A 22883-nucleotide genomic window follows, 5' to 3' on the forward strand; every position below is an offset into this window, starting at 1 on the left:
ATATATGAGGGATTAGAGAATAAGTTGTGTCTGAACAGAAGAACCAGACAGGGCTGTCCTCTTTCCTCTTTGTCAATGGCTCTAAATATAAAGCAAATAAAAAAAAAAAAACAAGGGACTCAGAAATTCAAGGATATGAATGGTATGGTAATCAAGAAAAATTAGCTTTATTTGCAGATGACATTATTTTGTACCTGATAAAACCAAACAAAGCATATTTCAGTGTTGTGGAACATTTTGAGACAGTTTAAGTCTTTTCGGAATATAAAATTAATGAAGGTAAAAACAATGGCTATATCTGTAAATTATGTACCCACACATGAATCGGTTCAGCAATACCCATATTTATGGGGACACAATAAATTGAAGCATTTAGGGGTGTGAATTAAAAAGGCTTCCATTATGGCAGCTAAAGATATATGGGAACAGACTAAACAAAAAATGATACAAAAATGGAGAAACTGGAAGCTCTTTTTATGGATATGGCTAGGAAGACAAGCAATGAAAATGTTTTTAGTAAGTTTAGTTTTATATACAGGTGAGGCATATTTTTATCATCCAGAGGCGAAGTTGTGGACAATAATTAATAAAGAGTTGAAGGGATTTATCTGGGAGGGGAAGAGGGCAAGGGTCAAGTGGGATAGGCTGATCCTGCCAGTAGAACAAGGTGATTTAGTTGTACTGAATTTGAAGGGATATTTTAGAGCTACAAAATCAAGGCTTATATATATATATAGATATATAGATATATATATAGATATATATTTCCCCTAAACACAAGCAGAAAGCTATAATTCAAAGCAGAAAGGGATGGTGATGAAATCGGGGAAATTCAAGAAATAAGGAGAGAGTGGGATTTTGGATGCAGACCTTTAGGCAGAGCAACAATAGCCACACAGAATATTATTATTCCTAAAATGGCAAAAAGTATTCCAAGAACTAAATCAGCACAAGAATGGAGGAGGGAGACTTTGCAGATTGGGATGACTGCAATAAGGGGTACACAGAATAGACAAGAGGAGACTGGAATTTACTAGAGAAAACTGGTAAATATCTAGAGAGGGAACGGAAAAGAATGGGAAGAGGCCAAGAAGACGTTTGGATGCAGGCTACAGACTGCCTTTCCTACTAGGGATTGTTAATAGAGTGCAGGCAAAGAGAAAGCGATGGGATCTTAAGTGGAAGACTTACTCTGGTAGGGTTTTTAACTGAAGCTACAACAGAAGCCGCTGTTAAAAAAGGGATAATTAGTACGACATGTAAAACATTGCACAAAAACTATAGGAATCAATCAGAGGAAGTTAGAAAAAATTGGAGAGAGACTGGATAAGCAATTTAAAAAGGAACAAAGGTAGGTCATATGTACATCTCCAAAGTATGCAACATATACATACAGAAGATTTATGATTTTTGCTTGGAAGTGTTTACATAGGTATTTTTATACCCCAAGCAGACTCCAAAGATTTTTTTTTCCTTGGGTATATGGAAAATGTTGAAGGTGTGATGGGGAAGAAAAGGGAAACTAGGAATATATGTTTTGGAAGTGTAAGTTGTTTACATACTTCAAAACTGCTTTACAGAATACTCTGTTAGAAATATTTGCGAGTGTGACTAAGGAAATGATTCTTTTCAGCTGGCACATAAGATCTGAATTTCCTAGACATAGTAAGGCCTTGTTAAGTTTAATTTTGCCGGCTCTCAAAAAAAAAAGCAATTACTAGTAAATGGAAATCAAAGTCTAAACTAGCTGCATTTGAAGTACTGAATATTGTAACAGAGATAAAGGAACTAGAAGTGGGATCTTTAGAAAGGGCAGGAGCTATACAAAGATAAATGGAAATTGTGGGAATAATGCATGCAGAATAATGATCTGGAGGAGGAGTGAGGTTTAAGGGAAGGCAGGAAGTAAGCAATTTGTGTAATGCTGGACTGAAGACAATTATAAAAACGAACATGTGTGATGCATACTTTATGTAACTGGGAACTTGTTCACATGGTTTGTTTTCTTTTATACAAATACATGTCTATGTCTTAAGTGATAATTAAATAAAGGTGTTAAAAAAAGTACCAACCCCTTCTTCATACATCAGTGTTAGCTCACACAAGGGAAGGGAGGAAGGCATGTGACAGAGCAGCAACAAAAGTTGGGGAATATGGATCCAGCCCTGGGCTGCATGCTAGTCATTATCAACATGTGATTAGGGACCCCCTGTACTTGGCCTGGCAGCAGCTTCAGACAAAGCAACTTAACATTACATTCCCACTCCAACAACTAAGTCTCCCACTACACATTAAACATTTGCTTGATTGATGTTGAGGTCCTGTTATGCAAGAATTAGTGGGGAAAAGACCAAATGGATGTTCCTTTGCTAAGGTTTACCAGCATGTAGATGTCTGGTGATGAGGCTTTGTAAGAAAACCCTTGGTCATGGATGGGGGTAAGCAAGAATGACTAAACAACTGTATAAACTAGCCTCTAGGATCAGGCTTGTCATCCATAAGCTCTAACCAATCACCTAATAAATCTCTTGAGTGGGAGTCAAGCATGGCTGTCCTGATAATATCAACACCCTTGAAAACAGCTGTGAATTGGTTAAGAATTGAGCTCTTGCTGGTATATAGCAAGCTTATAATCCACAGGGTCCAGTAAGATGGTTAGCCACCAGACGTATTTTGAGGAGATTCAGGGTTGATCTGCTGTCCAAGTGTTTGTCCCGGTGGCAATGTTCTAACTTAACTTGAGGATAAGCTTAGCCCTTACTTCTCAACTTACACGGACATCATCATTAATAAATATTCTCTAGATTAAAACTCTGACATAAGTTCTCGCCTGCTCTGTCCTTCTGCCCATACTGTCTTTGCCAAATACTTCTTTCTCCCAAAGTTGGAATATGGTCGACAACTATTACCTTTCACTCTGTTTGCAGTAAATAAAAGCTACACATTACTGAAAATAAAATTAGCATTTTTGCCCTTCTTACAGTTACTCAAACTCACCACTGCAACCTCCTGAACAGCCTGAAATGGAGCCTAGTAACTGGAAGGGCAACCTACCCGCTCAGTGCTGTTCTGTACAAAATATTAAAAGAAGGCTACTGTCTTTCTTTGAAATGCAAACTCCCTTCAGGGATCATATTTAGTCCTTAAGAAACACGTAAGAAGACTATCGCACAAACAGGTCCCCTTTTAAAACAAACAATAATAGGTCGATGTGCTTTCCCCAAACTAGGCTCAGCATTATGGCACAAACTTCCATCACAAATAAGGGTTCATGAATCATTCCTTGACTTCAGAAATGTTCTCTCTAAATATCTCTGCAATGGGTTTAGTTGTAAATGCTTTACGGATAATGGCTATAACACTTTTCCACCAATGGCCAACATATTCCTGCTCTTAGCTAACCTTTCAATCCTTCTAGACTGTTGTGTTGTTGATACTTAAATTATATACAGTGTATATAACATACTTTCTACCTGTTATCTGGTATGATTATTAATATGTCTAATGTGCATTTAAAACTTTAACACTTCTGTAATTAACTCTCTGTATCACTGTAAATGTAGCCAATTCTTATTCCTTCTCTACAAAATTTATCATGCTGTATATATTTGATATTTTTATGAATCTATTCCAATCTAGTCTTATAAAAAAATGTATTCTTGTTTCTGCACTTGGGTTATGGCTGAAAAGGGTCTTCGGACCTACGCACATACCCAGTTACCAAGTAGTAAATAAAATAAATAAACATGAGGTGGTTGGCGTCCATATGAACAGTTCTCAACTATCACCACCATTTTCACAAAATAAACAAGCAACTTACTCTGCCTCGAATATCAAAGAGATGGGTTGTCTTTTGGGTACCTGTGGCAGTTTTCAGTGTCATGCAATTCCCCCCAAGATAGTAGAGACAAAAATCAATGTCTCTATCTGCTGGTAATCTGACAGTTATACTAATGCTGGTGGACTGTGATGGCGCAGCCTAAGGAATCATCCCCTTAAACAACTTTGCAGGCCTTTACATAGAACTTTACAGATAACACAAAGTCAACTGAACTATGGAAATGGCAAGAAGAAAATGGTAGCTCTGGAGATGTTAAGTTACAATGTGCATTACTTCAGGTAAGCAGACTACCCCATGCATGGAAATTTACAGACAGATGTGCCAAATTCTGGTAGATCAGGAACACCAGCCAAGGATCCATCCATAAAGGACCACAGCATTATATCTATTACATTTTGCTGATCACTGATGGCACTCTTTCCTTTTTGAATGAAGTTTAGCGTTTCAGTAGGTCTTTATTGCTTGTCAAACATTCACTAAAGTGAATTCTGTTCAACGAACACAAAACAGTGAAAGCTCACATCCATGAATAGTTTACCCAGGAAACAGAGTTACTTGGCCAACACTTCAAATTTATACACAATGCAGTATATCAAACCCATCCAAGTGGGGGGGCTGTGCCTCCTACCCCCCACTTATACCAACTCCGAGATTGCACTACAGTAGGGAAAAGGGCAAATTTCTGAACTTGGCCAACTAGCTCCGTTCCCTGGGAAAACCACTTGCGGATGTGAACATTCACTGAAGTAAACATTCGACAAAGTAATATAGACCAGTTTCAGCTGTAATGAAACATATGACAATAAACATCTAAAATAGCTCCTCTGTTCAAGTGTCCATTACATTGTTTAATGTTAACTTATCAAATCACAGTAACATTTCAGGCTAAAAGTCTTAGTGTTTCCTTCGTCCAGGAAAAGCTAGGCCACAATAAACTATTCTTCCCTATACAAGCTTACCTGTTATTTTAAATGAGAGCAGCAAAATCCTGATATCACCCTCTCAGCAGGTGAATCCTTCCTGTACAGGGAAGATATCCTTATTGGCACTATTTATTTTGAGGTCACAACCATAAAGAAGGCAAGAAGTGGGAAAGAGGATGTCAAAATATGGCAAACGTGGAAGGAGAGAACTGCCTTGTTTCAGGAAGGCAAAGCATAAATGACACTAAGTGCATTACCACATGATACTCTCATGCCTGTATGAAGCAGTGTACATAACTGTAAGAAACTCACCCTCCAGTTGCCAGTAGAGGGTGTCCAAACTGTGATTGAAACCTATCCCCATCTCTGAGGACAGGCAGATGGAGTTGGCCACTTAATCCAGTCCACCTCCCCTCCCTCCAGGGATGGTCAATAGTTAATTGTTTGTTTACTTCTCATTCCCAGACATTCTGTCTGCGCCACTACCCATGTCCCAGTCCTATTCCAGATGGCCACAATGAAAAGAAAGGCCACAAAATAAACCTGAATGGTGCAGTCATATTTAAAGCACAAAAGCCTCTAAACATTTTTGTAGACAAATACGACTTCTGATGGACTACATAATTAGACAGCAACCAACAGCAAGCAGCAAAAGTAATAAAACAAACCACAGGAACAGGATACAGGATACAACAGATTTATTCCGGTACCTCGGCTCAACAGCCTTCAAAGGAATAAACATCAAAGTACCAGGTGCATTTTATATACTAGTGCAACCCAACAATCAATCAATAATTCAATTGAATTAAGTTCAATTAAAACCATGATACAACTCCAGAGAGTTAAAGGTACAAAACAGGTACAATACAGGTACAATGCATCACTATTAGAAGTACAAAATACAAAATATTAATTTCAAACAATAATAAATATTATTATTTTTATTAATAAATATTTTTATTACTAAATATTTTTATTACTAAATATTTACGTTTACTTCCAAATTCAGACCTTTAGGTTTGAGAGTGCCAAACTTTAAAATAAATCTACTTTCTAGATTTAATAAACTCTGCTGAAAATTTCCTCCATAATGTACATTAGGTTTGGCTAAAGCACAAAAAAACAATGAATCAATCAACCCATTATGTGTTGCATGGAAATGTTCAAATATAGGGCTGTCAATCCTAGCATTACGAACATCACATAATTAAACAGTAAAGAACTGAACTTACTTTCTCAAAAAACAGTTCCATCATACGAGTTCTTTTCTCTTCCACACTTAATCCCTTCTTCTTAGACTAAAAAACAAACATTGAAACATATTTTAATACCTATACAGCCTACTACATATGTTTATTCAACTGCATAAAATCATCTGATGCAATACAGCTACTACAGAACATCCAACATTATTTGGCTTACATTCTGGAGAACAATACAGACTTGCATATCTAATTTCTGCTTATCCATAGCTTAACAGAACCTAAAATGCACCATCCAACTGCAATACATCAATACCACTGCCTCAGCTAGTACATCATTTATCCATCAAATTAGCTAGAAATAGCTAATTAAATATGCAAAATAATTTTATTTTTTAATTCTGTTGATGTTTACACCCTCTCTACAGGTTAAGCAAACGAACAGCAGCAGGGTAACTCAGTGGTTAAGGTTTTTACCTCAAAGTTATAAGGTTCAAGCTCAGTTCTCACTTCCAGCATTATCAAAGTGGAGATTATATTTTATATGATCTGCAAGATGTTTTTCTTTCTTCTGCATATTCCAGTTTCATCTCATCTCCCATTCTACCATTCTGTTGGCACTGCAGTTTCCTCCCACCTCTTAAAAATATCTGTATGGAAACTGCATAGACTCTCTGTTGTTGCAGGATATCTGTGTAGAGACTGCATATTCCTCGTGTCTATGTGAATTTCTTTGGGTACGCTGGTTTCCTCCTGTCTCTCAAAACATCCTGGCTGACTAGCTACACTAAACTGTTCATACATTTTGTATTTACTCTTATTGTGGCTTAGATAACGTCATTAAAGGGCTCAAGAAAAACATGTTCTCTTACCCAGTTAAGAAAAATTTAAACAAAACTATGTATATAATTAGCCCTCAAAAGCAACAGTAGAGGTTAGCTAGTGCAGGAAAGGAATAAAATATATCTATAAAACCAACTGTCGAAATGAATACAAGATGAAAGGTAAACCCAGCTTCCCAAAAACACATACATACACTTGTTGGACATTCTGGAAAGTTTTTAGCAAACTAAAAAGGCAACCTGGCACCATTTTGCTGTATGCAAAAGATAAGAGGAAAGATAAGACCTTACAGTACATCAGAATAACTGCAGTCAGATAAGGACAGAAAAACACTTAAATGTAAAAGTGAGTATTTTGAAAATGTTCTCCATTTTCAGTTTGTGCATCAACCAGTGAAACACAAAGTGCTACAAATGCACTAATAATTAACTGCACGGGAAGTCAACATCAATTACATAGTCACAAAAGAGGAGTAGGTCATACGGCGGCCTCAACTGAAAAATAAATTACTTGACAAAAATAGATTGCTCAAGTCAGAACGCAGCATCAATATTATTCAAACCATCATTAACACTTTCTACTACAGAAAAAGTCTTCCTTAACGTTGCTCTAACTTCTTTGGAATTCCTTCCCCAAAACATTCAAGAAACATTGATGACCATCCCACTTAAGTTAAAACTGAATGAAGTCCCACTTGGTACAGGAGAACAAGTTGCCACTGCCTCATAGACCTTAGTTAATAATAATGCAAAGTTATGCCGTATTAACAGAAACAACAGCTGAAGGGAGTAATGTAAGAACAACTTTGATGGCAATGCTTTTGATACATATATGTTGCATATACCATTTTAATAACTTGGATAGGTTTCTAAAACATATACATGGTTTTCCTTTTGGATGTTTTCCTATTTACAGTGTTCAGCTATAGCTTACACATGTTTTGTGACTTCAAGTCTGTGCTTAGAATGTGTATTTCTTGTAATACTCTAATATGGCATAGCAATAACCTACAAACGGGTGTGGTATATTGAAGATTTACCCACGGTTGGTGTGGTTCAATCACAAGGGAGAAGCCTGGGTGATTAGACAAAGGCAACCGTGGGTAAATCTTCAATATACCACATCCACTTGTCGGTTATTGCTATTATTCAATGACATTATCTAAGAAAAAAATTACTTACTTTTCGGAAATAATGTCTTTGTATAATGGCACCTCAGTGTTCTTATGCAGTTTCCGTACTCTGCTGCTTTACTGATGCAGTGCGCATGTGTATGGAACTTACATTCCCACACTTATGCATGACATCAGTGCTTTGGAAAGCAAGCAACTAAGACCGATTTTTTTTTTTTTTTTCAAAAATCTAACTATGACATCAGGACAGTTTAGAGGTATGAGAGAGACAGGCTAAAAATACAAGGAAAAACAGGTACTTTTCTTTAGTTTTCCTTGTATTTTCTCTGCCCTCCGTACGTACCTCTCGACTTCTTAGCTCAAGAAATCTGCAAAGCCTTAGTATATATTAATAGAAGAAAGCCAGGCTGACCAGACTTTTTTCTATTGGTATATGCTCGATTTACAACGGGAATGCTGGTTGGGCTGAACAATCAGCGTACATGTTTTTGAATGTTAACGAGCTACCTTTGTATAATAACCTATAATCTACACTGAATGTTCTACATTTTAATGCATTGTTTATTGTAATGACTGCCCAGCTAGCCTGTTCATGACTGAAATGCGTCTTCAAACCAGTTCTCTCACCTGGTTAAAACAAATATAAAATGAACAGCCATCAATTGCTGATACAGGAAACACACTTTACATGGAGAATTTGTAGAATGACAGCTGAAAATCAAATTGCTGCTGCAATTCACTTTGCTGGCAAAACTGGCTCATTTTTGGAAATCAAAAAAACACGTTGTACTGGAGAAAACCACTTTATAAGACAGCAAAGCTTTCAGGCATAAAACCCTTCCTCAGTGCATAATGCACTGAGGAAGGGTTTTATGCCTGAAAGCTTTGCTGTCTTCTTATAAAGTGGCTTTCTCCAGTACACCGTGTTTTTTTGATTAGTGTTCCTTTGGTTACATCTATATATCATCATTTTTGGAAATGACAGTCAGAAGAGACAAAAAAAGACCAAATTAAAAAAACTGGACTTTGTCATAAAAAAAATTCTCAAGAGTCCACCGGTGGGCAAATAAAACATGAAAGTTAAGGCTCCTTATCAGAAAATACAGGAAATTAAATGTGTTTCGAGCACAAAAATGTGTCGTGTTAGTAATACAGACAGAAGCAGTAAACAGATGTCACCTAGAACATTTATAAAATTTCTTTAATAAAGACGTTGTCCCTGAAGTTGCAGTACATCTCTCCCACTTACTTAGTCTTCCTTTAAAAGTTATTGTCCTGAATGACAGTGAGGGTTGTCCAGCCCGAACTAAATGCACCACGAGGATAGAACTGTCAGAACAAATGTTGCATATTTGCACCTCTAAATACCTCATCTAAGCTCCAACCAGTGGCTCAGGGTGTGCTGGCCTAAACCAAGCTTCTCATGCTCTCACAATGACAACTCACAGAATGACTAACTTCTGAAAGGACCTGTCAAAGGTATGGGCATACTACACTGGTGAGACTTGTGCAGGTAACATTCCACGTGTGCTGGTAGTATTCTCAGATCTTAATATATAGTAGTAATTATGCTGTCAGCATACACCTAGGCAGTGACTGCTGAATTGTATATTCTGTTAATAACCCATATATTAGATCGACAACAATGACATCTACCTGGTGACAGATAAGGAAAACAACGGCTATGAAGAGGTAACGGACAGATAGATTGGATGACAACAGCCAAGATCAAAAGCTTTGCATTATTTACTCATTTTATTGGACAGCCTGGAACATGACTGGACTATACATTCTTAGATACAACCCAAAAGTCAAGTAAAAGAAACAACCTAAGTATACGGTGTTTCAAACAGTACAATACCCAAAAGTCAAACCACCATTCCACAGCCCATTTCAATTAAGCACTGTGCAACACTTTGTGAAGTACAGGAAAAGATATACTCCACTGGATATCTCAAAATATCCATCAAGAAACTATCATGATCAGGGATTTCAGTGTTGATTGATATACATGGAACTCTGATACCCCAATAAACTTACATGGTTTCTCCCAACTAATTCAATTGCCAACCTGAACAGACAAAACAACAACAGACAATCTTATTCTAGACAGGATATTAACAACAAAAACTCTAATATAAAGCTCTCAGGCTGCCTCACAGACAGCTACTATCTACCAACTTTCCTGCTGAGACAACACTCCTATCTAAATAGAACATATAAACAAGGAGGGAACCTAAAAAACTTCAACAAGCAAACACCTTCCTAAACATTTTAAATGAGAAGGCACCAATCAGAACTAAAAGCTTAAAATATATACCAGTTCCCTGGTTAACAAAAGAAACCATGCAGTTATTAAAACAGAGAGATAAAGTATGGAAAGAAAAGTATACAAATAAAACCCTACAAAACTTTAGACAGCTTAGAAATCTTTCAAAAAAAAAAAAAAAAGATAAAAAAAGACACAGTCCTACTATACTACCAATAAGGCAAAAAAAAAAAAGTACTTAATAAATAAGCACCTATTCAAGCATGTCTAAAGGTCAGCTCCCGGTGTTTTCTCCTGTCTACCTGATGAATCTGGGCATCTTGGGACAATGCAGCAATTGCCTCATGTAAATAGACAACTCTCTCCTCCTACCACCCAGCACTACGACCTGTGAGAGATGCACTTATATAGCCAAACTGGAAGCAAAGCTCTCTTCACCAAAGACTCGCCTAGACAGTCAAGAGGAGAAGGTAAAGACTTGCACCGCACCACACTCATCACAGAGTCCCTCAAAACCTACACCACCAAAACACACACACAGAAGCACAAAACACACACCTACATTCGCGGAGGCTCTCGGTACAAATCTGCCCAAACAACAGAGACCTCCAAAGCAGAAATGCAAGCAACCTCCACCCCCCCAACACAACCCAAAAGACACATAGCCCACATACTCCGTGTGCCACTCAACTACAGCCCATAAGGCATAATGTACCCAACACTCTAGTCATAGGTGACTCTATAGTCAGGCACACTGATGTTCCACTCACCAGGCTAAACAAGGAAAAAGTTACTGTCAGGTGCCAGGATCCGCCACATAACACATGCACTCAAGTCACTCCACAACAACTACAAATATGACTCTGTCATTGTCCATGTTGGTGTGAATGACCAGAGACATACCTCCCTGGACTACATGAAGAGAGACATGGAGGAGCTCTCCGATCTTGTAGCCCAGGCCGGTATGACCCTAGCTCTGAGTAGCATCCTGCCATCACCCAGAATTACACCACAGTACAAGGTCAAAATGATGGACTTTAACAATTGGCTAAGCTTCTGGTGTCATTCTAAGGGAATCCAGTATCTGTCTGCCTGGGATGACATGATCAACAGACCATGCTGCTTTGCCAGAGATGGCATGCACCTGTCGCCCTTGGGATTCCAGATACTGGCAAAGGCTCTTGCCACCCCTATAGTGCCTTTTTTAGGCAAGGTTCAAATGACAAATTCACCACCGTAACAGGTACAAGCAAGCAAAATCGGAGGGTAATGCTACTCAATGTTAGAAGTCTAAACCTCAAAATGCACTCACTCGAGGCACTCCTTAAAATGGAGAACATTGACATCTGTGCAGTGACAGAGACCTGGTTCAAAGCTCCAGAGAGCAGCCCTGCATTGCCAGGCTATAACTCATACCACACCTTTCGGCCACCAAACCCGGACCGAAACACTAAAGGTGGAGGTGTGTCCATATTCATTAAGGATATCCACACCTCCAAGCTAGTTGCTCAGCATAATACATCTGAGACTATCCAAGTTCAACTAACTCTGGGCAAAACCGCAATCCAGATTGTAGCTTGCTACAGACCCCCCACCATGCCCCAGGATTCCCACTCCTCTTTTCTTGATACACTGGAAAATATTAAGGTACAACCCAACACTCTAATAATGGGTGATTTCAACTACCCTACCATTAACTGGGAAAACTACTCAACGTTTTCTGGAAATCATCAATTCCAACGCCTTGGATCAACTTATCCACACCCCCCACCAGGGGCAGCAATATCTTACACCTGGTCATCACCAACATGGGTGACAGGTGTTCCACACCAGAGGTCAGCTCCTTGTTGGTCAGATCCGACCACAAGCTAATCATCCTAGACATCCACATCCCACTCTCACCCCCCATTAGGAAAACAACCGCAAAAAATTTCTCCAAAGCCAACTTCACGCTTCTTAAGACAGAAGTGGCAAACTTCACGACACCCATGCAGATGGACAATAGAGGTACGACAGCTGAATCCTACACAAATGCACTTTATAAGCACTTCTACGAGTGCATGGATCATGCTATCCCTAACAGAACCAAGATGCTATCCTCCAAAAAAAGGAAGTCAATCTAGTGGTCTTCTGCCATAAACAAACTCTACAACAGAAGAAAGAAACTGTTGCAAAAAAGAGTAAAATCCCACGATTGGAGGAACTCCCTGGTCAGCCTCAGTAAGAAGCTGACATCCCTCATAAAGTCCTCCAAAGCTAGTTATGAAAACTAAAAATTGCCACTGATTCTAAAGACAACCACAAAGCATTCTATAGCTATGTCAAAAATCTCAAAGGCAACACTCAGATCTGCTCCGAGTTACAGCACAATGACACTAAATATACAGAACCAACTGATATTGCCAACATCCTGGCAGATAGGTTCAGTGCTAACTTTACCCCCCCCAAAGGGCCCATCTTTATACCGGAAGAATGCAAAGTTCCTGTAATCACGGCTGCACAGGTAAAAACCTCATTCTCCAAAGCCAAGAACCCAGCATCCATGGGACCTGAAAACATCCCAGGCTGCCTTCTACATGGACTACAGAATGAACTGGCACCCCACCTAAGTACCATGTTCAATCATAGCCTCACCTCAGGCTTTGTGCCCATTGAATGGCACACCGCGACAGTTATCCCACTCCACAAAAGGGGGGGGGCCACAACAGACCCTGGGAACTACCACCACATTAGCCTGACGAGCCTTGTCTGCAAGGCCATGGAACGTATCATCATGGAACTCATAAACAAAGACATTGGAGATCTCCAAACTCTGGACCCCACACAGTTTGGGTTTGTAAAAAGCAGATCATGTCTCCTAAATCTGATAGACTTCTTTGAAGTAGTCACCAAAGCCATAGATGAGGGTAAGGTGGTTCACACAGCCTATCTAGATCTTGCCAAGGCGTTCAACACCATTCCCCACTCTGGAATTATAGATAAACTCACTAAACTAGTAATAAATCCCTATGTCACAAGATGGGTTGCCAACTGGCTTACTGACAGAACCCACACAGTGAAAGTAGCAGACTCCAAATCAGACTTCAGACCAGTGACAAGTGGAGTACCACAGGGTTCAATCCTGGGTCCTCTCCTGTTTGGTATCTACTTCTCTGAAGTACAGGCCAACACAGAAGGTCTTTGGCTAACTAAATTCGCAGATGACTGCAAACTAGGAGCCATAATCGAAACTCCTAACGATTTGGACATCCTACAAAAGGGCCTCACAGACAAATGCCTGGTGTCAAAGACATGGTCTCAAGCTCAATGCCAAAAAGTGCATTGTCATCCCCTTTTGTAAAAACTATGTACCCATGAACTACCACATAGGCGGTAGTCTACTTAACACCGAAAGTGTGATAAGAGACCTTGGGACAGGTGGACAGTAGTCTCTCCTTTGATAATCACATCGCCACAGTGGTCAGGAAATTTTTCTACGTGGCACACCTCATCACAAAAGGTTTCTCATCCAGAAAAAAAAGAGGTCATTGTTCCCCTCTACTCATCACTCATTAGACCCATTATAGAGTACAACGCCCCTTTTGGTATGTACCTCACAAGACATCTACAACTGGAAAGGCCGCAAAAATACCTCACAAAGAGGATTACTGGCCTCAAACCGATGCCTTATGCAGACCGTCTCAAAAAAACCCAGCTTTACTCGGTCGCATATCGCCTACTCAGAGACTATCTCTGCCTAACATATAAAGCTATGTCAAACCCAGAGCTGTTGGACATGCTCCACTTAAAGAAATCCAAATCTCTCCGAGCTACATGCTCTAGGGACCTAAACCTGGTCACCACAATAAACAGAACATGCTGGAGGTATAGATTCCTGTCCCAGAGACTTCCCATAGTCTGGAACAGACTGTCAAACAGAGCTCCTCATTAGCACTCTTCAAGAAAAATCTTGATGATCGGATGGGTAATGGGAAATTCACCCCGAGGATCACTTCTGTGGTTCTGCTAGACAGGGGCACAGGAAAATAACTTTCTTGGGTGGTAAAAGCCAGGGTACCATTTGGCTAGGTTTGTATAGGCCCTAGGGCCAATAGCCTAGTACCCACCTATGAACCTAAAAAATCAAAATAATCCCCAAGTTGTTTTGGTCTTCTATATAAAAACTTCTCCAACCCAGCCAAGCCTCCATTTCACCCCCAAGAACCATCAATCGCATAGAAAGTATAGCAACACATATTAATTCTTATTTTACAAACTCTATTATCTCACCAATTAAACATAATGTACAACCCCATCCACCTCACCACCCCAGATCCTCTAGGCAACTATTCTAATACTTTCTCATTCCAGACTTCCACAACAACAACTATTAAAAAAAATTAAAAACCACAACATTAACAGCTGACAAACTACTCATCAAATACATGAAACTAGCAGAAGACCATCTTTTCTACACTATCTCCATTCTTATTAACCAGTCAATACCTGAAAAATCATGTCCCAGCAATATGGAATTATACCCCTACACAAAGGGGGAAACTCCATCAAAATCACAAGTTATAGACCACAGCAATCCTATCCCCTTATCGGAAATCTACAGCCAACTCATTAATTACCTCAACAAAAATAACCTTTTAACAAATTACACAACACTGTCTCCATTCCAACCATAGTACCACCACTGCTCTCCTTAGTTTTACTAATACTATCAACCATTACAGAAATGAAGCTAGTCTCCTCCATCTTTACTGATCTCTCTAAAGCATTTGATACTCTCTCTCACTAAAACCTCCTCAATGAACTATCCTCCCTTGGACTTAGTCTTCACTGTTACAGTTTCTCAGCCACTTAACTGCTTCCCCACAGACTAAACCAGACAATCAATAGCCATAATCTATCTGCTCTCATATACTTACCAACCTGAAGAAAACTGATAAACTAAAATAAAACTAAAAATAAAATCATGCTACAAAAACAGCCACATTTTTTTTACAAATAGCCCACACAACACACCACTGACCTGCCCTAAGAGAGTTACACTGATTATTACCACACTAAAAATTCTCACAACAAATCATAGCACACAAACTTATCTACATGCCTAGCACTCCAAAATAAACTCCACTGCTATACTAATGATAGAGACCTATCACCACCCAACAGTTCCCTATTGCTTGTTACCAAATCCTACAATACTTCTGATGACTCTATTTAATATAATTATATCTCCAAAATTTGGAACTCTACCCCTCCCCAAATCAAACAAATACATAATCTTCTTATCTTCAAAACACAACTTGGACAACACCTGAATAGTAATTGGCTATGTTATTTTTCCAAATTTGGATAAGAAATAGAAGTTATGTTCTTACCATAACGTTCCATGTTAGTTGTCTTCTTCTCGCCTTCTTCTTGCTGGATGGGTTCGGAGCCGACCTCGGCTCCGACTCGGCCACTCTAAAAGCTCGAGAGTTGGTTCCACCGGCTCGAGGCTCCCCTTATATCCCACAATGCTAGGCGAGAGTTACCTCAGATCTCGTTTGTAAGCTAACCCCAGCTTATAATAGTAACAGAATAACTCTAAACAGAGTCCACCTCTAACAACAGGAAGAAAGAAGGGTGACCTACATCCTGATCCAGGAAATATGCAGAACAGCATATGCCTAAGAAAGAGGTGGTAGAAAGAGAGGTCACGATCACAACTCCTCTAGGTCTGTCCAGGCCAGGGGGAAGGAGGGTGGGACGCAAGAAGAAGGCGAGAAGACAACTAACATGGAACGTTATGGTAAGAACATAACTTCTATATGTTAAGTTGTCTATCTCGCTTCATTCTTGCTGGATGGGACCGTCCTAGCACCTTGTCCTGGGTGGCCTAACGGAACAGACTCCTGAGAACAGTGGAACCAAAATTAGCTCTATGCCTAGAAGCTAAATCCAACTTATAATGAGAAATAAAAGTGTGAGGAGTAGCCCAAGTAGCCGCTGCACAAATGGTGTCAATAGGCAGTCTGTCTTGGAAGGCTAAAGAAGTAGCCAAAGCTCTGGTGGAATGGGCTTTAGGTTTATTAGGCAATTTTGTTGTCTAATTTCATATACCAGGGAAATCAAAGATGTTAGCCATCTGGATAATGATACCTTTGAAACTGAACGTCCCTTTCTGCTTTCCGCATAGGAGACAAACAGCTGATCAGATTTTCTGAATTGTTTTGTTCTATCCAAGTAGTACCTCAATTGACGATGAACATCCAGGCAGTGTAATTTTTGTTCAGACCTATTGGAATACTCTGGAAAAAAGACAGGGAGGTCAATGCTTTGGTTTAGATTTGATGTCGAGACCACCTTAGGCAAAAAGGACGGGTTAGTTCGTAAGGATACTCTGTCCTTATGAAACAAAAGATAAGGAGGGCGACAACTGAGTGCTTGAAGCTCTGAAACTCTTCTAGCTGATGTAATAGCTACCAGAAAAAGAGTTTTCCATGATAACAATTTTAAGGAACAGGAAGCTGCAGGTTCGAAAGAGGGAAGAATCAAAGAAGCAAGAACTAAATTTAGGTCCCAAGGAGAAGGAGGATTTCTTATAGGAGGTCTGAGAAGAAAAACTCCTTTCAAAAAGGCTTTGCAGAGTTTGTGGGACATTAGGGCAGATTCAGAAATACCCACATGAAAGTTAGAAATAGCTGCCAATTGAACTTTAAGTGTAGAGGGAGATGAACCTGCATGGAAGAGTTCAGCTAGAAAGTCAAGGACTAGTTGAATGGAAGCGGTGAAAGGATCTATGTCCTTTCCTTGAGCCCAATATGTGAAACGTTTCCACTTACTCAAATAAATCTTCCTAGTGGAAGATTTATGGGAAGCTATCAATATATCTCTAACAGAGTGAGATAATTGAGGAAGCCTGGCTAAGGTTGGAACTGGAGGAACCAAGCAGTGAGGTTCAGAGAGGGGAGGGAGCGATGAAACTGACCCGACTGATGGATCAAAAGATCTGGAACTAGGTCCAGATTCCACGGTCGCTCAAGAGAAAACTTGATGTAGAAAGGGGAACCACACTTGTCGAGGCCAGTAAGGAGCAATGAGGATCAATGAGGCCTTCTGAGCGATAGCTTTCTGAATTACTTGAGAGATCAGTGGGAAAGGAGGAAATGCATACAGAAGTCCCCGGGGCCAAACTTGGACTAGAGCGTCTCTGCTGGGTTGGACTGGTAAAGGGAATAGAGTGAAATATTCTCTGCACTTGCTGTTTTGGGGGGTAGCAAAAAGATCGCAGCAAGGCTGACCCCACTTGAGAAAAATTTCTCTCACTACAGAGTCTTTCAGAGACCACTCGTGAGGCATGAGAATAGCTCTGCTCAACTTGTCCGCAATATGATTGGACTTCCCGGTGATGTGCGTTGCTATCAGAAAACGCTGAGAAGAAATCGTCCATTGCCACAGTCTGAGTGCTTCTCGACACAGGGGATATGATCTGGTTCCGCCTTGTTTGTTGATGTACCACACTACAGACATATTGTCTGTCTGGATTGCAATTGTTCCCAAGGGAAGAGAGTCTTGAAGGGCTTGCAATGCTAAAAGCACTGCTCTCATCTCCAGAACATTTATGTGCAAGTGGCATTCGTTTGGTTGCCATGTGCCCTGGACTGTCCTGCCTGATAATGCCCCCAACCGATCAGGAGGCATCCGTTGTCAGTGTAGCAACCGGAGGAGGTGGAACAAAAGGTCTTCCGACAGGAGATGGGGAAGACATCCACCACATGAGATGTCTTTTGCACGCCTGCGTGATCACAATGGTGTGAGACATTGGAAGTTCCTGGTATGACCATTGAGTAAAAAGCATCCACTGAAGGATCCGCATGTGGTATCTGGCTAATGGAAGGAGAGGTATGGGCGCTGCCATAATTCCCAACACCTTTAGAACTAACCTGGCTTTGATTCTGTTGTTGTTGAGAAGGAGTGATACCAATTTGTGAATGTCTGATATCCTTTGATGTGTTAGCCTTGCAGACATGTTTATTGTATCTAGATTTGCCTATGTAGGTAATAGTATGACAAGGCGACAAAACAGACTTTTCGCAATTTATTGAAATACCCAGCTTTTGACAAACGCGAAAAGTGTAATCTCTGGCCATCAGAAGGAGATGCTTGGTGGGAGCTGTGAGGAGCCAGTCGTCCAAATATGGAAACACCTGGAATCCTTGTCGTCTCAGGTGAGAAGCTACCACTGCCATGCATTTGGTAAACACCCGGGGGGCAGTGGTGAGACCAAAGGGCAGGGCCCTGAACTGAAAATGACTGGTTCCCAGCCTGAAGCGGAGGAATCTTCTGGAGCGTCTGTTCATCTTTATATGATAGTACGCATCCCGAAGGTGTATAGAGCACATCCAGTTTCCTTCGCCCAAAAGGGGAAGGATGGATTGCAGCGTGACCATCCGAAATCTTGTTTTCTTGACTGATTTGTTCAAGACACTGAGATCCAATATCGGTCTCCAGTCCCCTGTTTTCTTTGGAACTAAAAAGAACCTTGAGTAGATTCCGGATCCTTGTTGGTCTGCTGGCACTGGCTGAATTGCTCTTTTTGCAAGCAGTTTTGAAATTTCCAAAGCTGCTAGATCCCTTTGAGCGGGTGGAACATCTGGAAGGGATTTTTTTGACTGATTTGGAAAGCGAAGAAAGGGGATAGAATAGCCTTCGGAAATGATGGACTGTACCCATTTGTCTTGAGTCAGGGATAGCCAGGCTTCTGGGTACAGTGACAATCTTCCCCGACTGCCTCGAAGATGGGCAGTCGGGCAACACCTCAGGGATGCTGAAAAGGCTTGTCAGGAAGGCTTCCCGATTGCCCTGGTTCTCGGACCCCCCTGCCTCTAGGGCGGCGTCTACCATTGTTATTCCCACCTCTGCCTCTGGTGGGAAAAGCGACTCTGTCGTCAGGCGAAGTCCCTTGAGATTGTTTACGGAACCACATCTTTCCACCCTTCTGGCCTTTGGGGTAAGGCCTGAAAGGAGTAGAAAAACGGACTCCGACGGCAGAAAGGGTCTTGCCATCAGTCTCGCACCTAGTCAGGGTTTCTTTCACTTGAGGACCAAAGAGAGATGATCCATCAAAAGGGGAGTTTGTGAAAGACGTCTTGAAAGGGTCCACAAAATTGCATAGCCGCATCCAGGCGTGCCTACGTAAGGCTACACCTGTCCCTGCGGCTCTGCTCGCTCCATCAGCCGCGTAAGACAGAAGGCGCATGGAGGAGTTGGTTATGGAATTAAGGGTAGCCAGCTGCGTGTTCATCTTGTCTTGGAAACCCGCAGCTGTAGGATCCTTTAACATTTCACTCGCTTCTTTGATCAAGTCCCTTTGAAGGCAGTGAAATGGCACATGTAATTCAGCGAACGCATGGTAAATGTCGCTGAGGAGAACATCCGCTTCCCGTACCTATCCATGGACCTAGATTCCTTGTTAGGTGGATGGACAGGTACTGAAGGATCAGCTAGTTCCTTCTTTGTGGCAGCAGCTACCACCATAGCATCCACAGAAACTCCTTTTGTTAAAAATTGTTTGTCTGCTGGAGCTGTTATGAACTTAGAGGGTCTCCTGGGAGTGGGGTCCACTGAATCAGGAGCCGTCCATGCCTTCTTAGCAACCACCTGCATGAGGGGGTCGAAGGGGGGGGGACACCCAGGAGGTGGAAGGACGAGAGCCAAACGCCTCAAGATACACAGATTCGTCCTCCGAAGGGTTGAGGGCTGGCCAATTTCCCCTCTGTTTCAGGATCTCCAGAATGTCTGCAAATGAGACATCTTCAGAAGGGGAACGGGGAACCCTCAGAATCAGCCAACTCTGTGTCAGACGTGATGGACTCAGGTGAGCCAATGTGTTGCCTCTTACACATCCTCTTCCGAGGGGCTCTTCTGCCAAATCAGGAGAGGCCTCGGAAGAGGATGAAATCCCACAGGGGCTCCTGAGGAGCTGGCTCTCTCGGTCCGGGATGAGGGAGTGAGTCGTCTTAGCCTGAGGCACCATAGAGGGAGGGGCGGACGGAGCCGACTGTGGGGTAGAGCCAGGCTCTAACACACTCCGCATGACCTCGAATGCACCCCCGTCAGGCAGAGCCAGAGGTCCCCGCTCCGAAGCTAAGAACCCCCTCGGCACCGACAGTGACGGCTCCGAGGCCGATGTCGGAGCCGAACTCACCAGCGCGAAGCCCGAGAGGAGAGGGGTCGGACAAGGGTCCGATGCCACTCACCCCTCGGAGCCGACGAGGAAGTCCGGCGCCGAGATTCTTCCAAGGAAGAAAGCGGAGCCGGCAGCGGAGCGAAGACAATTGTATCGGCTCCGACGCAATCACAGTCTCGGTTCCGACCGACCCGGCTCCGAGCTCAAGAGAGTCGAAGGAGGAATATGTTGATGGACGGGGCAGGCATCGACTGATGAGTCGGGCTCTGAAGCATCTGGGCCAGTGCCTCGGACTTAAGTAGTCGACTCACTACCCTCTGAAGGTCATGATCCGACAGCCTCGATGACCTAGAGGAGTGAGACCTTTGGCTCCGTTCAGACAGCAGGGGAGATCCTGGAGCTGAATGAACGGAGCCAAGAGATGGTGACCTGGACCTCTTCCTAGTTGTCGGCTCCGAAGGTGTGGTCGAGCCGACACGGAACTCTATTACCTCGGCTCCGGCCGGGCAGGGGCCACAGAAACTGTGGACTGAGACTTATCGGCTCCAGCCGGAGCCGATGAAGGCAAAGGTTGAGAAACCTTAGGTCTCGGCTCAGTTGCCAGAGCCGAAGACCTAGATGCCTTAGAGGGCTTCCCTGTTGAAACAGACAGGGAATCCTCTGGCTTAAGTAAGCCTCTAAGAATTAATTTATTCTTTCTTTCCTGCAGGACCCTGGGGCTGAAACCATGGCACACAGCACAGGAGTCCTGCAGGTGCAAAGGCCCCAGACAATAGACACAAGAAGTGTGAGCGTCTGTCAGAGACATTTTCTGACAGCACGCATCACACTTCTTGAATCCGGAGACCTTTGCTTCTTTAGACATTTTGTCTGAACAGGTGTACACAAACACGCACACAAACACACTAGTTATACCCTGTCAGGTTAATACAATAAAAGTAGTAATAGTACTAGTATTTAAACTATAATAAAACACACACACTCCACTAGGGAAGGAAAGGCCTATAGGCCCGAGGGAAGAACCAAAGGTTCTTGGGGAAAGAAACGGAAATTTTTTGGGTAGGGAATAAAAGATTTCTAACCTACTCTAAACTAAGTAAAAATATTAAATTAAAGGGGGTTTTTAAAGACTAATTTCAACTAGAAAATAGTACTCACCAGGAACCGGTAGAAACAACCAACCTCGAAGCTGTAGCGGCAAACGAGATCTGAGGTAACTCTCGCCTAGCATTGTGGGATATAAGGGGAGCCTCGAGCCGGTGGAACCAACTCTCGAGCTTTTAGAGTGGCCGAGTCGGAGCCAAGGTCGGCTCCGAACCCATCCAGCAAGAATGAAGGCGAGATAGACAACTTAACATCAACTATTTCTGTAACGATTTACCAAACTATTGCACTTGATCTTTACCTTATCCCTCTTCCCCAAAGTCTAATACCTCCCCATCCATCACTGCCTCATATCCACTCCCCCACAAACCACTTCACATTCAAAATTATAATCACTCAATACCTCACCTCAGTAAAAATACCCTTTAACCTGGAATTCAGGTCCTTCATTTTTAACACACTTCATGCACACCCTCTTACATTTATATTTTTCTACTCTCTCCTTAGACTTATTCCATTTAATACTCCTATACCCCAACTTTTCCCATTTCATATCACCACTTTTTGTTCTTATACAGCTTTTCACATCTTTCTCTCAATCGACTGTAAACCTCACCTCTATAAATGTCTCAAGTCTCTACTGAAATGTATAAGCTCCAAAAAACACAGTAGTCATATTTTACTTCTGCTCTTCTATTTAACTACCTATAATACACTTGTGATTAACTACTTTGTGTTACATGTATACTTTTTATTAAGATAGGTATTTAACGTACAATTCGTGTATAATTTCTGTTTCTCAGGTTGAATCATATGTATGAGACATATATTTCTTTTTAAAGAAATTTATGAAAATATTTGGCATGAAAGATGTGAATTCAGTCCTAGGAATTTGAAGTGAATTTACATATCATTCCCCAAGATACAAAAGCTGGTCTAGGCTAGACAGAATTTATATTGCACAGGAACATGAACATTTAATTGAAATGTTTGATATGTACCCAATAACTATTCCAGATCATGCGTAATAACAGCTAAAATGAAAACACATGGTAATGAAATAAAAATGAGACACTGGTGCTTTCCCACCTATCTGTTGAAAAGGGAGGAATTTAAGGAATGGGTTATGGAAATTATTCAGGAGCTATTACAGAAGACAAAATTTTTTTCTGAAAATATAGCTAGGGAGGGAGATAAAAATTAAAGTGGAATTTAAAAACAGGGAAGAAATACAAGAAAGGGAGATATGGTTAAGAAGTAACAAGAATTATTTAGAAGGATTGACAAATGTTAAAGTATTGTAAAATAAGGGGAAATCTCACAGAACAAGAGGAGGAGCAATTCTAGAATACTAAACAGAAAATAATGGATTACCTTGATAATAGATTTAAGTTTAGAAAGATT

At 41.3% G+C, this 22883-nt stretch overlaps 1 protein-coding gene across 1 annotated transcript in view; it reads right to left on the reverse strand.

Annotated features, from left to right (window-relative positions):
- MND1 (meiotic nuclear divisions 1) overlaps positions 1-22883 on the reverse strand; it is a 937304-nt gene that overhangs the window by 830809 nt on the left and 83612 nt on the right. Inside the window, exon 2 of the mRNA XM_044063493.1 lies at positions 5997-6062. Coding sequence (XP_043919428.1) covers positions 5997-6062 — 66 coding nt within the window. The remainder of the gene's footprint in view (positions 1-5996; positions 6063-22883) is intronic.

Source organism: Protopterus annectens, chromosome 2.part1 (genome assembly GCF_019279795.1).
Source record: "Protopterus annectens isolate FY-2018-M chromosome 2.part1, PAN1.0, whole genome shotgun sequence".
Taxonomy (NCBI): Eukaryota; Metazoa; Chordata; order Ceratodontiformes; family Protopteridae; genus Protopterus; species Protopterus annectens.